Source organism: Pipistrellus kuhlii, unplaced genomic scaffold (assembly GCF_014108245.1).
Source record: "Pipistrellus kuhlii isolate mPipKuh1 unplaced genomic scaffold, mPipKuh1.p scaffold_m20_p_13, whole genome shotgun sequence".
Taxonomy (NCBI): Eukaryota; Metazoa; Chordata; class Mammalia; order Chiroptera; family Vespertilionidae; genus Pipistrellus; species Pipistrellus kuhlii.
Window position 1 is genome coordinate 29872063 of NW_023425438.1, and position 14694 is coordinate 29886756.

Sequence of the window (14694 nt, forward strand, 5' to 3'; positions counted from 1 at the left end):
ATATTTGTAATTGGTGGTCTTCAAACTTTTTCAGTTGACCTGAACATTCTTTTGTCTTTCACATCAAAATCATCACTTTTAAAGCATTTAAGCCAGCATTCACAAGTATCTTGAGATAGAGTATGTTCACCAGACGCTTCCTGAAGTATAACTTGCAGCAGCACTTTTCTTCAAAATAATGAATTAAAACTTCCTGCAAATGCTCTCTTTTTTTGGCACAAAATTCAACATTTTTAAGCATAAAAATATCTGTGATCTTAACAGTTTCAGAAAATTTGACATATGAAGTTTTGAAGCTTGCTGTCAATATAAAATAGAATACATATCAAAACGCATATATATCAACATATGTGTAACTCCATCTATTGAAAAAAATACGTATATTAACTGGTTCACCTGGTAAGAGCATGGGCTTTTGGCCTGACCTGTGGTCTTATTCAAATACTGCCTCCACTGAATAGTCCCGTGTCTGTAAGCAAGTTGCATAAGCCTTAGTTCTCTTATCTGAAAAGGGTGATAGAGTACCTACCTCAAAGAATTGATAAAGTACCCAATACAAACGGTTCAATAAAGTATTCTGCAAACAGAATTATTCTGGAAATACTGGTATCAGAGTGTCTTGAGTTCTAGCTTAGATATGACTACTAACAGATGACAGATGATCTTTAAGCAAACCACTTAGTCTTTCTGACATTTAATTTCTTCATCTTTCAAATGATACCAATACATGTTCCTGCCTATCTCAAAGGATAAGATAGACAAATGAATTGTCTATTTTAAACTGGTAAACTGTAATTCACCCAACATAGCACACAGAATAAAATCCACATCATCAAATAGTTTAAAAGACTGATGTACATTTAAAGTAATTTTCACTCTGCTCTCAGTATAAGTATATGGATATATGTACCTTTCCAAGGCAAATAATGACCTCAATTAACGAGTGACCTAGCTATGGTGATGATGAAAAGCATAACTTCAGGCCTCCAAATTCTCAAACATCCAAAAATACCCCTTAATGAACTGTTCATAAAAATAGCTATAAAAGCAGCAAACATACAAATTCAACGAAAGTAGCATAGGAACATAAACTTAAAATTATCTCCTAAACTAAATGCAACTCCATAAACTGATACAGTAAAATTCACCCAATATATTCCAAGCTCTTAAAAATGTCCTTTTGCCTAGCCAGTCTGGTTCAGTGGACAGAGCATTGGCATGTGAACTGAAGGGTCAGGGATTCAATTCTGGTCAAGGACATATGCTGCCCTGGTTGTGGATTTGATCCCCACAGAAAGGAGTAGGAGGAGGCAGCTGATCAATGATCTCTCTCATCGTTGATGTTTCTATCTCTCTATCCCTCTCCCTTCCTCTCTGAAATCAATAAAAATATATTTTAAATGTCTTCTTTATTAAAAACAAAGCAAGAAAGTAAAATGGAAATTCAAATGTTAGCACTGTTGAGATTTTTTTTCTAACACTACAGCCAAATGCTATTTGGAAATATAATTTCAAGTTTTAGGATATCTATCAAGACAACATTAAAAAGAGTCCTCATTATGGGATCCTTAGCCTGGTTCTACAGGCAGGCTTCAATGGGCCTTAACCTGCTGGCAAAATTGTGTCTGCACACGGATATATGTTCCACAGTTAAAGAGTTTACAGATTTAGACTCTCAGCAGGAATAAAGGTATAAGTGGTATTAATACTCTCATCAAAAACTACTCACATTCTGTTACTACCAATTTTTATTTTAACTACTTTACATTCTATAAGATTTTAAAGTAAATAATTCACCTGAAGTCCTTACCTTGTTAAAACTCTGTATATCAAATATAAAGCCATATACTATCCACATATGTTTACCCTTTTATTTAAAACATAAAATTTTTAGATTGCACATTTACTGGTGTATCCAGGCAAACTTCAAGTTTGGTCAGAGGTTGTAAACTTTCAAAGAAATTAATTTTTGGTACTTTCTAAAATAACTATTTTTCAACATCAACTTGAAATGTAACACCCAAAAATATAGATTTCTTCTCTTGGTTAAACTGTTAGGGGAGTTATACTGAGAAATGAATTCTTAGCACAACATTTTGGTACTTTAACTCTGAGTTTTCTAATCAAGAATGAATTGATGCTCATATTTGCACAACCTATAAAGCGGGAAAGTTGTCTTACTAATTATTGTGAACCAGGTTAGCACGAAGACATATATCCTACACTTCAATTCAACAAGTTTGAAGTTCCAACAGTACACTCCTATCCAGTCAAAAATAAATGTTAGTATGAAATACAGGAACTACACAAAGAAGAAAATAATGGAGGGGATATATGAGGAGGGGGAAGGAAGCAACTTATAATAGCTTAGTATAACCTACCAAAAAAAATGCCTAAGTAACTTTTTTTTTTTTTTTTAAGGAAGTTATCACTGTGATATTGTTTAGGAGGCAAATTTTTTAACTGAGCCTTAAAGAAAATACTAACAAACTGTCTCAGTATTTTCAGAAATCATTGGCTCATACACAAATAGGAAATCCTTCTATTTTTGTTCATTACAACAGGTTTTTGAAAAAAAACAAGATTTTTTAGAAGGTCTGCCTGGACAAATTTTGTGAACCTTGTTCAACTAACTGAATTTACTTAAAGGTAATAAAAACTAAATTCTACTTCAATTCTCCATACTATTTCTAGCTCTCCATAAACCCATAACATGTTTGAGTGCTCCTAAACAGAGTTCTAGGGGGTTCACAAATAATCCTCAATAAGACCTTTAACTATGTCTTCTTTTCAAAAAATAAAAGATTAACTTCAGTTTATTCAGAAACTATGTTTAAATTTTACTGGTTAAGTTTAACTTTTAAAACACCAACAAAATTATTAAAAGCAATTTTTCCTAACATATTACACAGCAAGGCTATTCATTTTCCAATTTCAGAACCAAGCCATAATCACACAACTTATATCTAAGATACATAATTCAGTTTACTGAAATAAGTACTTAAAAAGCCTTAGGCTTATCAGTATATCAAACCTACACAAACAATAAAAGTATCTCAAAATACAAATAACTTTAAAAATGTAGGAAATTTCAGAATGGCACAATTATTGGAAAGTATAGTTTGAATATGGGCAAAACCCTGCTTCCACCTTTCAGGAAGTAAACACTCAGTTGAAAGTAAACTGCATACCTTTCCACGTTTATTATTGCCTTTGGCCACTAAAGTGAAATTCAAACACAAACAAGATGATACCTTTTATGAATCAATTGTCTTAAAGAATCATAATTAGGAAATAGGTAGTTTGAAAGTCTTTCAAAACATCACATACACAACACAAATCCAAAACCTACATAAGCTGTTGGTAAATGAGCATTTCCTTAACAATCAAGTTTCTGTACGTTAATCTTTTATCTAATTCACCTGGTCTAACTAGGCCTTTGGGCCCAGTAGTTAACTTGCAAGGCAGCCTGTTTCTTTAGGCTAAAATACCATCTTTGCAAGGGCCGGGAATAAAAAATGTTAAATCTGGCTAAGAAAAGATCAGTGTACATGCACATTCACAGCCTTTAATAACAAAAAGTCTAAGGACTAAGGCCTTTTATTCCAGGAGACAGGCCATGACTATGTAGGGATGATTTCTGAGGTACAATACCCTCCCTTAGCATGACAGAATTCACCATGAAAACACAACGAATGGCACCCTAAGAAACAGCATTCATTTTTTACCATAGGATGAAGTTTCCAATCAGCGACTATCACAGCTCATTTCCAGGTATCTAAGGGTCTGGCAGAAGGTTTCCCCACACTCACCACACACGCGCGCGCGCACACACACACACCCCAGAGGGAGGGAGAAACCATCCTCCTCCTCCCAGGGAATTGAAAGAAAACCGGCAGGTACGCGGGGCCTGGGCAGCACCCGGAAAATGAGGGCGGCCGGAGGGTCGATCGGAGGGTGGGGAGCGAGGAGAGAAGCCGGCTCCGGGCCGCACCTCCCCTTCCCTCTCCGCAGGGAGAGAAGCCTCCTCAGGGCTCCGCTAATTGACACCTGTAATGAGGAAACTTTCCCGGCGCCCAGGCCGCCGGGCCGGCCTGGCTGCAGCGCCGCGGCGGCCCCCTCGCGGGGAGGCGCCCAGGTGAAGCCGGCCTGGCTGGGCCCGAGGCGGCGCGGCGGCCGCGCACCTTCCCGTGGCGCTAGGCCCGCACCGCACGCCGCCGGCGCGGCCGCCCCCCCGCAGGCCGCAGCGGCCGGCCAGGCCCGGCGAGGCGAGGCGGCGCGGGGACCCCGGGCCGTGCACCCCGACAGGCGCCGGCGCGGCTACTTACTTTCATTTAACACCTCCACCAGGTCTGCGCAGTTCTCACACATCGTTCGGCCGCCGCCCCCCCCTCCCCCGCTTCGGATCGCGCTGACTGATCCCGGCCGGCGGGGGGGAGGGGAGAGAGGCGGAGGAGGGGGCCGGCCCGCCGGCGGGGCGGGGAGGCGACGAGGGCGGGCGGGGGCGGCGGCGGCGGCGGCGGCGGCGGTGGCAGCGGCGGGGACGGGGCGGGAGCGGGGTGGGGGAGGGGGCCGGCGGGCCCCGGAGCGGGCGGGGGAGAGGAGGGGGGCGAGGGGCGGCGCGCAGGCCGGAGGGGCGCCGAGGCGCCAGCGGCGGGGAAGGGGTGGGGGAAGGACGGGGGGAGGGGAGAGGGAGGGAGGGGGCGGGCGGGGAGAGAAGCAGCAGAGTCACTTCACCGACTAGACGCCGCGGCCACCGCCGACGCCGCCGCCATTTTAATAGAGCGTTCGGGCTGCGCTCGGCTCTTTCCGTCCGGGCGGAGGGGCCCGCGAGAGGCGCTGCGCGCGCTCATTCCCCCGCCTCCCGCCCTCGCCTCGCCTCCCGCCCTCCCACTCGGCCTCCGCGCGCGCGCACACACACACACGCCGCACGCTCCGCTCCGCGCCCGCCGCGGCCCGCTCGCCGCCCTCCCTTTCCTCTTCCGCCCGGCCTCCCCGCCCCCGCCCACCCCCTCCGCGGCCGCCCCCGCCCCGCCCCGCCCCGCCCGGACCTCCGGCGGCGGCCGGAAGGGAGACAGCGGCAGCCAGCGCGGCCGCGGGGATTGGGGGAGGTTGCTGAGGGAAGAGAAGATGGCGGAGTTGCCGAGCCGGTCGCGGTGGCCCAGCGTCGCCCACGACGGCCCCCTCCGCGGGCGCCGCTCTGACCCCCGCCCTTGAGCTTCGCCATGTTCCCTCCGGGCTCGCGAAGGGCCGCCAGCGCCGCTTTCGCCCCTGTGTCCCTTCCCCGGGGCGGGGGGCGGCGGGTCGGAGGCGCGGGCTTGGGGACCCGAGTCCCCCACTACCTTCCGGCCTGTGGGCTCCTCCTTCCTGGGGCCGGGGGACGCCTGAGGAGGCGAGAAATGGCGGCGCGAGGCGTCTGCCTTGGCCTCGCCTCCTGTCCACGCGGGAGGGCCCCTCAGGATTTGCTCCCCTGAAGCCCTTCCCCTGAGGCCGCTGGCGGCGCCGCAGGAAGAGCAGCTTTGAGGGGACTGAGCTGGGACGGGGCCGGGAGACCCGGGGGAAGGGAAGGGGCGCAGCTGGAGCGGAGGGCTCGTTCACTAGCTGTGGGTTAGCCTTGGGAGATTGCCCTCAGGCCTTCCTCGCCGGTGTCTGCAGCCAACATGGTTCTGAGAGAAAAGGGAGGGAGGTGCATGCTATTGTGAGACCCGTGCCCAGGCCGTCCAGGGAGTAGGAATTGTTTCATGGATTCCGTGGCGGCCGGCGCCCCACCACCTCGCCGCGCCGGGGCGGCCATTCGGGAGCCCGGGCCTCGCTGCCCCCCGAAGCGGAGGCGGAGGCCTCTGTCCGCCCTGGGCGCAGAGGCTTCTGGGAGCAGGTGCGCCGGGCCCGCGGGGCTCTGACGTCATCTTTCCGGCCCACCTCTCCCTGAAATGTGGGCGTCCTGGACCTGAGGCCCTGCGGGCAGGCAGCTTCCATCCAACATCCCTCTTCACCATCACCCCCCGACCCCATTCCTCTTCCCTGCCAACAGGACACCTGCCAAGCCCGAGTGGGGTTTTGTTTGTTTTTCCAGGTGCCATCTGAGAGAGAGACCTCAGTCTCAGGAAGGCCCCTAGGGATATCTGTTATCTATGTAAAGCCAATCACCAGGTGATTGCTCTCTGGCTGGCCATTGGTTTGAGTCCTTGCCAACGAAAAGGAAGCGGGAAAATCTGCGGAATTGGTGGTGAACGCAGGTGATATAGGTTGTGGAACTGGGCACCTGAAACCTGTGTAATTTTGTTAACCAGTGTCACCCCCAATAAATTCAATTAAAAAAAAGCTTGGGAAGAAATTGAAGATATAAGTGGAAACATATAAAAGTAATTTCTACAAACTTGTAAAAAAAAATAAAAATTCTGCAGAGTAGGCCTTTTGAAAAGAATTGCCCATTCCTAATAAAAGGGGCAAATTCAGCAGACATGCCCCTTAACCCTTAGTTCTTTCTGCCTGAAACATACTCCTGATTCAGAGTAATATAGCATCCATTTTGTTTTTTGGCAATGAAACCACAAACAAGATAAATGCCACCATCAAGTTGATAGTACATTGGTATAAGGTGTGGGTGGATCACTGGTATATCCTTGAGCAGCTTCTATCCCCTGCTTATGTAAGAAAAATCCCTTTTTCCTTAATCCACACTCAGATCTCCATTATTTGTAGCTACTGTACATACTGTGCGACACTGTTCTAAGCACTCATTTAATTCTCTCAAGCACCTTGTCTGCTGTGTGCTATTGTCCTCCCTATTTTCCAGAAGAGAATTAGGTTATAACTCATGATATTTAAAAATTGCAATTATAATGGGAAAATTTTTTAAATTAAAAGAGTTTTTCCCCGTGATGCCAACACTGGTTTGGCTCAGTGGATATAGAGTGTACCTCTGCGGAGTGAGGGGTCCAAGATTCGATTCCACTCAGGGGCATGTACATTGGTTGCGGGCACATCTCTGGTGAGGGGGTGTGCAGGAGGCAGTTGGTTGGTGTTTCTCTCTCATCAATGTTTCTAGCTTTGTCCCTCTTCTTTCCTCTCTGTGAAAAATCAATACAAAATATATATATTTTTTTAATTTCCTTATGATAATTACATTTTTTAATATCATGAGCTATATAACAGAACCTAATTGCCATTTATTTTTTTTTATTTTTTATTAAGGTATATATCTTACCATTGCCATTTATATAGAATACGTTGTTAGCACTTCCAACTTTGAATAAGACATTGAATGACCATTTGTATTTGCATGTATGCAACCTGAAATAAGCCATCATATATATTGTTGAAACAATAATGCTTATTTTTCCATTTCAGAAATATAATCAATTCCTTTATTACTATACCAATCATATCATGTAGTAAGCAGGGAGGTAACACAATCAGGTTTGCATTGGGAAAAGAATTTTCTTTTAAAAATTTCAAAAATATATTTTTTATTGATTTTTTTACAAAGAGGAAGGGAGAGGGATAGTTAGAAACATTGATGAGAGAGAAACATCAATCAGCTGCCTCCTGCACACTCCCTGCTGGGTATGTGCCCACAACCAAGGTACATGCCGTTGACCAGAATTGAACCTGGGACCCTTGAGTCCGCAGGCCAACACTCTATCCACTGAGCCAAACCGGTTAGGGTGGGAAAAGAATTTTCATTGTGCATAGGAATAATGTAGAGATTTGTTAAAATATAGGTTCTGATTCAATAGTTGGGGCCTAAGATTCCCAGGTGATGTGCATATTGTAAACCTATTGGAAGGCTATTTCAGTAATCCAGGAAAGATGAGACCTAGGTTAATGGCAATGGAAGAAGAGAGAAGTAGGTGGATTTAAGATCTATTCTTATGTTGTAGACTTGAATAAAACCTAGTGAGGGGATATGTGAGAGTACGGGAGATGTCAAAGGTGATTCCCAGATTTCTTGCACAAAAACTGAAAGGGATGTTGGTGCTATTGTGAAAAGGAACATTGAAGAACTAGATTGTTTTGAATTTTATAGAGATAGGGTGGGCAAAATTCAGCTTGCCTTATTGAGCCTAAGATCCAAAGGTATATGGGCAGAAAAGAAGTATAAGCAGAAATTTTAAATTGGAAAAGACATTTAGATTATGTCTGAAACCAGAATGGATACCTTCTGGGTAGACTGAGAGGTGGAATGAGAAGGCTAAGAACTGCACCGGGAGGAACTTTTCAAACTTGTCTCATGACTTTCAGCTTCTATTTCAGAAGTTTCATAAAAGCAATATGCTGAACAGAACTAAAGCTGGACTAATTTTTTTTTTTAATATAGTATATATATATTGATTTCAGAGAGGAAGGGGGATAAAAACTGATGAGAATCATGGATAGGCTGCCATCTGCATGACCCCCACTGGGGATCGAGCCTGCAACCCGGGGATGTGCCCTGACCAGGAATCGAACCTTGACCTCCTGGTTATAGGTCGACGCTCAATCGCTGAGCCATGCTGGCCGGACTACAGTTGAACTATTCTATTTGAAGGCATATTTTTCAAGATTATTCTGACATTCTAATCTCCAATATTCTAAGCATTTTCTGAAATGAGTCAGCTTAACTAAGCAGATGACTGAAAATCCAGGCACATTCTCAAATTTATTTAGCAGAGGCAGCCTGAGAAATTTTAAATAGACTTAACAAAATCTATGACTTTTGCTTGAGGTTGTGATATTACATTTATTAAGTATCTCTGGAGCTATCCAAGAGTTGTGATTCCATTAAATTCAGGAAATTCATTATTGCCAAAACCGGTTTGGCTCAGTGGTAGAGCGTTGGTCTTTCCATACTGGTTTTTTTTCCATTCATTCATTCATTTAATAAATGTCCATTTTATGTCATGCAACCATTACAAATCATGTTTTTTGTTTTTTTTAAATAAAGCATTAGACCTTTATTAAGTACTTATCAGATCCCTGAAGCCTAACACCCGCCTGGGGTGCTAAAAGTCAGCTTTGGTCCCGTGGATTACCTGGCCCCTCTGAGCCACCTGTAACCTCCCAGCTTTTATTTTTTTAAATTTTAAAAATCAATCTTTGTTTTTGTTGTTGTTGTTGTTTGTTTTTAAGAAAACACTATTTGTGATGCTTAAGGAAACCTAAAGGATAGTAGTCCCTGTACATGAAGACTCAGACTTTAAGTGAACACAGGAGTGAAAGAATTTCTTGTAACCATTACCAACAGACAAGAAAACAAGTGGAGAAGTACATCATTTCTTTCTATATCTAAGAAACAGGCAAATCATAAAAAGGTAAAATGTATTTAAGAAGTCTGCTCTTGCCCTCACCCGTTTGGCTCAGTGGATAGAGTGTTGGCCTGCAGACTTGTAAGGTCCCAGGTTCGATTCTGGTTAAGGGCATGTACCTTAGTTGCAGGCTAGATCCCCAGTAGGGGGCGTGCAGGAGGCAGCTGATTGATGGTTCTCTTGTCGATGTTTCTAATTCTCTATCCCTCTCCCTTCCTCTCTGTGAAAAATCAATAAAATATATTTTAAAAAAAGAAAAGTTTGCTCTTAGAATTGATGGGCATGTTGAATAAGTCTGAATTTAATATACTTATACCAAAGTGGAGGCGATGTGCCCAGAGTTTCTTTTCCTGTTTTAGTTGTAGAGAAAGGAGGTTCAGTGTCAGGGACCTAGTTAGAGAGCAGTGGATTTCTTATGTCCTCGTGCAGTATAAAAAAATAGTGTATTATTTGTACAACCAAAGACTACTTTATGGTTGAAGGAGAATAAAATTGTCTACATGCCCTGGCCACTGTGGCTCAGTTGGTTGGAGTGCTGACCCATATACCAGAGGTGGCAGATTCCATTTTTTGTCAGGGCACACATACTTGAGCTGTGGGTTTGATCACTGGTTGGGGTGCATGTGGGAGGCAACACATCTATGTTTCTCTCTCTAAAAAGAGTTGACTACATTAAAAAAAAAAAAAAAAAAGTGTGTCTTAGTTTGCAGAATTCTAGTCTTTATGATAGATTAACCAAAGAGAGAGTTCATAAATTAAGTGCATGCTGTCTTCTTCGTAGGCTCCAAAGAAATACTGAGTGGGACAAGAAAGAAAAAGAAAAAAAAAGTGTGGAATACTATGCAGCAGTAAAAAAATGATTTCTTACCCTTTGAGACAGCATGGAGGGATCTGGAGAGTATTATGCTAAGTGAAATAAGCCAGTCAGAGAAAAAAAAGTATCACATGATATCACTCATCTGTGGAATCTAATCAACAAAATAGCCCTAACCAGTTTGGCTCACTGGATAGAACGTTTGTCTGCAGACTCAAGGGTCCCAGGGCATGTATCTTGGTTGCGGGCATGTCCCCAGTAGGGGGTGTGCAGGAGGTGGCTGAGCGATGTTTCTAACTCTCTCTCCTTCTCCCTTCCTCTCTGTAAAAATTCAATAAAATATATTTAAAAAACTGATGTACAAAATAGATGGCGACATAGAAGCATAAAATAGACTTCGGAATCTCAGAGGGAAAGCAGAGGAGTGTGGGTAGGTGGGGAGTGATCAAGCAAAGAACTTGTATGCATATATTCATAACCTGCCCTTGCTGGTTTGGCTCAGTGAACAGAGCGCTGGCCTCTGGATAAAAGGGTTTGATTCCAGTCAAGAGCATATACCTTGGTTTCAAACTTCTCCCCAGCCTGGGCCCTGGCACCAATCAATGTGTTTCTCTCACATCAATATTTTAGTCTTTCTCTCTAAAGAGCAATGGAAAAATATCCTTGGGTGAGGATGAAATAAATAAAAAATATATATGCACAACCCATGGGTACAAATAGGGTAAAGGCCTGGGACAAGGGGTGGGCTTAATGGGGGGAAGAAGGGGACATAATTAGTACTTCCAACAATAAAGATTAAAAAAATAGATTCAGAGACAGAAACATGGAATAGACTATCAAATCTCAGAAGGCAGGCAGGGGTGGGTGGGTAGGAGGAAAGAGATCAACCAACCAAAGCACTTGTATTCATATATGCATAACCCAGGACACAGACAATAGGGTGGTGAAGGATAATCACAATTTTCTTTTTTTTTCTCCCAAAGTGGTAACCAAATTCTTTTGCAATCAAGTAAGAGCATTCCTCATAAGCTCTGCAAAGAATTATCTACCAGCCAAAACCAGTTTGGCTCAGTGAATGGAGTGTTGGCCTGCAGATTGAGGGGTCCCGGGATCCTGGTCAAGGGCATGTGGGGGAGGGGGGGTGCAGGAGGCAGTTAATTGATGTTTCTAAATTTTTTTAATAATATATTTTATTGACTTTTTACAATGATTCTCATTGATGTTTTTTTTTCTTTTTTTTTTAATATCCATACTTCCCAAAGCAATTTATTTAAAAAACAAACAAACATATTTTATTGATTTTCCACAGAGAGGAAGAGGGATAGAGAGCTAGAAACATCGATGAGAGAAACATCAACCAGCTGCCTCCTGCACAACCCCTGCCGGGGATGTGCCTGCAACCAAAGTACATGCCCTTGACTGGAATCGATCCCGGGACCTTTCAGTCCACAGACCTACCCTCTATCCATTGAGCCAAACCAATACTTTTTACGTAAAGAGGAACTTAATGTTGAACTATCCTTTGGAAGACAATTTTAAGCAGCAATATTATCAAATATATTATAGCCAACAGCTATAGGTAAGGTCAGACCCAGGAAGTACCTAAGCTAAGATCCACACCTTCTATTTACTAGTAAGACAATCCCAATTTACTTTGTAATTTCTAACAATTGACTTTAGTGTATGTGCTGCCCAAGCAAGCACAATTTCTAACAATTGAAATAATACCTTATTATGAGTTAAATAGCAGTATGCCAAATAGCTAAAATGGCATTTGCTGTCAAATACCTTGAGGCTGACCCAAATATGACTAACATTTAATTAAGCAAGAAACTGCCCATCTAGGATTTAAGTTGCTAACACTATTGGTTTCTATAGTTTTGGTCAATATTTTTGCTCAATAAATACTCCCACAAAATAATCTTCATGCAGGGATTGAATTGCCAAATAGAATCATGGACCTCTGATGAGATCCACTTTATATAAAAACACTTAAATCTTATGTTTCTACCATTTCCCCCCGAAAATAAGACCTACTTACAGGTTTCCTTCTGAGTTAAATATAAGGCAGCCCCTGAAAATAAGGCCCCCCACTAGGCTAAACATGAGAGATTTGGTCCACTGATTCTGAAAGAAATGGGAGTCACAAGAAATTCACCAGTAAACTCAGGAATTGGATTGTTATGATGATGTTCCAGAAGACGATGACATGGTTATCATAGAATAAATGAGTAAATTCTTGATAATGTAGGATTCAGTTTGTCTGGTTTGTGTTGACAACTACTGTACCATATACAGGTAATAAATTTCCGTTATTTTCATTTAACAATAAATGTGTACCGTATTCTTCTTCATGGAAAAATAAGACATCCCCTGAAATAAGACCTAGCGCATCTTTGGAAGCAAAAATTAATATAAGACACTGTCTTATTTTCGGGGAAACAGGGTAGTTTATGAATTATCTTTGAATATGTGAGGTAAGTATATTGCAAGCCTCAAAGCGATACTCTTTGCTTATAGATATAATTATCAACTCATTTGTGATATAAATTTACTTTTGGCAGTGGTGGAATCCACGGTTGCAAAACATTAATTCAAAATGGGTTATTCTGGTTCCCAAGCCAAAATTTTGGTTTCTTGTAACATCCCCAACATATCAAGTCCTGTGGAGCTATAGGAACATAAGAACATTATATATGACCGTTGTTGAAAAGATATAGATATTATAAACTAACGTACCTTATATAACTAATTGAAATAGGGCAATCAAGGCCTAAACTCTTATCCGATTTTAGAAAACCCCTTAAGCCCTAGCCAAGTTGGCTCATTGGACAGAGCATTGGCCTGTGAAGTCAAAGGTACCAGGTTCAAGTGTGGTCAAGGGCAAGAACCTTGGCTGCAGGCTCCTCCCCAGCCAGAGCCCTGGTTGGAGGCAACCAATTGATGTGTTTCTTTCACATAGATATTTCTCCCTCCCTCTCTCTCTCTCTCTCTCTCTCTCTCTCTCTCAAAAGCAATAGAAAAATATCCTTGGGTGGGGATTAAAAACAAAAAGAAACACAAAACATAGTACTTAAAAAAAAACAACACAAACCTTAAAAAAAAAAATTTATGTTAATCCTCTCCTGAGGTCATTTTCCCCTTGTCGCTTTTCGGAGAATGGAAGGGGGAAGAAACAGCAATGTGGAAGAGAAACATTGACTGGTTGCCTCCCCAATGTACTTCACCAGGGGTGGGGAGTGAACCCACAACCCAAGTACATGCCTTTGATCCAGAATAGAACCCAAGACATTCTGGTCCACCAAGGAACACTGGCCAGGGCCCCTTAAAACATACTTTTACTCATACGCCATTAATTGATAACACAGCCAGAGTTGAAGCTGAAACATTAAGTTTTCCAATATTTCTTTTTAAATAATTTAAATTCTTATCATTTGCTATTTTAGAAACAAATTGCGTTAAGTAGGATTATATTATGCCGAGACCGGTTTGGCTCAATGGATAGAGCGTCAGCTTGGGGACTGAAGGGTCCCGGGTTCGATTCTGGTCAAGGGCATGTACCTTGGTTGCGGGCACATCCCCAGTAGGAGGTGTGCAAGAGGCAGCTGATCGATGACTCTCTCTCATCGACATTTCTAACTCTCTATTTCTCTCCCTTCCTCTCTGTACAAAATCAATAAAATATATTAAAAAATAAATAAGGATTATATTCTATTGAAATGATGGCAGTGTTGCCACACACTTGTTTGGAAGATGGCAATTATATAAAATTGCTGAATCCCCAACTAACATGAGTTCCTTTGGGTGCTTATGTGTGCTGCCTCCTGCACACACACTACCAGGGATGTGCCAGCAACCAAGTACATGCCCTTGATTGGAATCGAACCTGGGACCTTTCAGTTCCCAGACTGTTGCTCTATCCACCGAGCCAGACCGGTTTTGACTGGGAGCTAAAGCTTTAATCTAGTTTATAGAAGACTAGTATATCCTCTGGAAATAAGTTCACCCCAGCTTGTTTTCTTTTTGTATTTTCACTCTACCTGTTTTTGTGTTATAGGCCCTATACACATTTTTTCCCTTCCATCCACTTACTTCTAAGGGTTACATTTCACAAGAACATAAATCAAGATTATCTGGTCCTGGCCGAGTGTGGATGTTATTCCATGCACAGAAAGTTGTTGGTTCAATTCTTGGTGAGGGCACTTGCCCAGTTTTCAGGCTTGATAAGACAGGGGGCCTGAGGAGGCAGATGACTGATATTATGCTCTCACATCAATATTTTTACCTCTGTCTCTCTCAAAAAATCTATTTTAAAAATATTAAAACGCACAATTATTTGTAGTAGTTTGTACACCTGAGTTAGGACACAAGACACTCATCCTCTTTAGTCACAAATAAAGGTAAAATGTATCAAAAAATTTTGTTTTTTGGGAACAGAAGGTATCTGATCATATTAACTTTATGTAACTTTTACTTCCAGGCACTTTAGAAATATTTGCATGTCAACAGGTTGCACACATCATTTTAAAATGAAATACTTAAACACAAATAACCTCTTTTAATATAGGAATAATTGAGCCAATAAAGGGAAAA

The 14694-nt window shown here is 42.7% G+C and overlaps 1 protein-coding gene across 9 annotated transcripts in view; it reads right to left on the reverse strand.

Moving 5' to 3' along the window:
• The window catches only part of USP34 (ubiquitin specific peptidase 34), a 186512-nt gene extending 181961 nt beyond the window's left edge, over positions 1-4551 (reverse strand). For 6 of the 9 annotated variants that reach the window (XM_036435438.2, XM_036435434.2, XM_036435435.2 and 3 more), the window contains exon 1: positions 4329-4495. In XM_036435438.2, the coding sequence (XP_036291331.1) occupies positions 4329-4371 (43 nt within the window). In that variant the 5' untranslated portion in view covers positions 4372-4495. Of the gene's footprint in view, positions 1-4328 lie in introns of all 9 variants that reach the window. The other 3 variants (XM_036435431.2, XM_036435430.2, XM_036435437.2) reach the window with 2 other exon arrangements.
• Positions 4552-14694: the final 10143 nt, after the last annotated feature.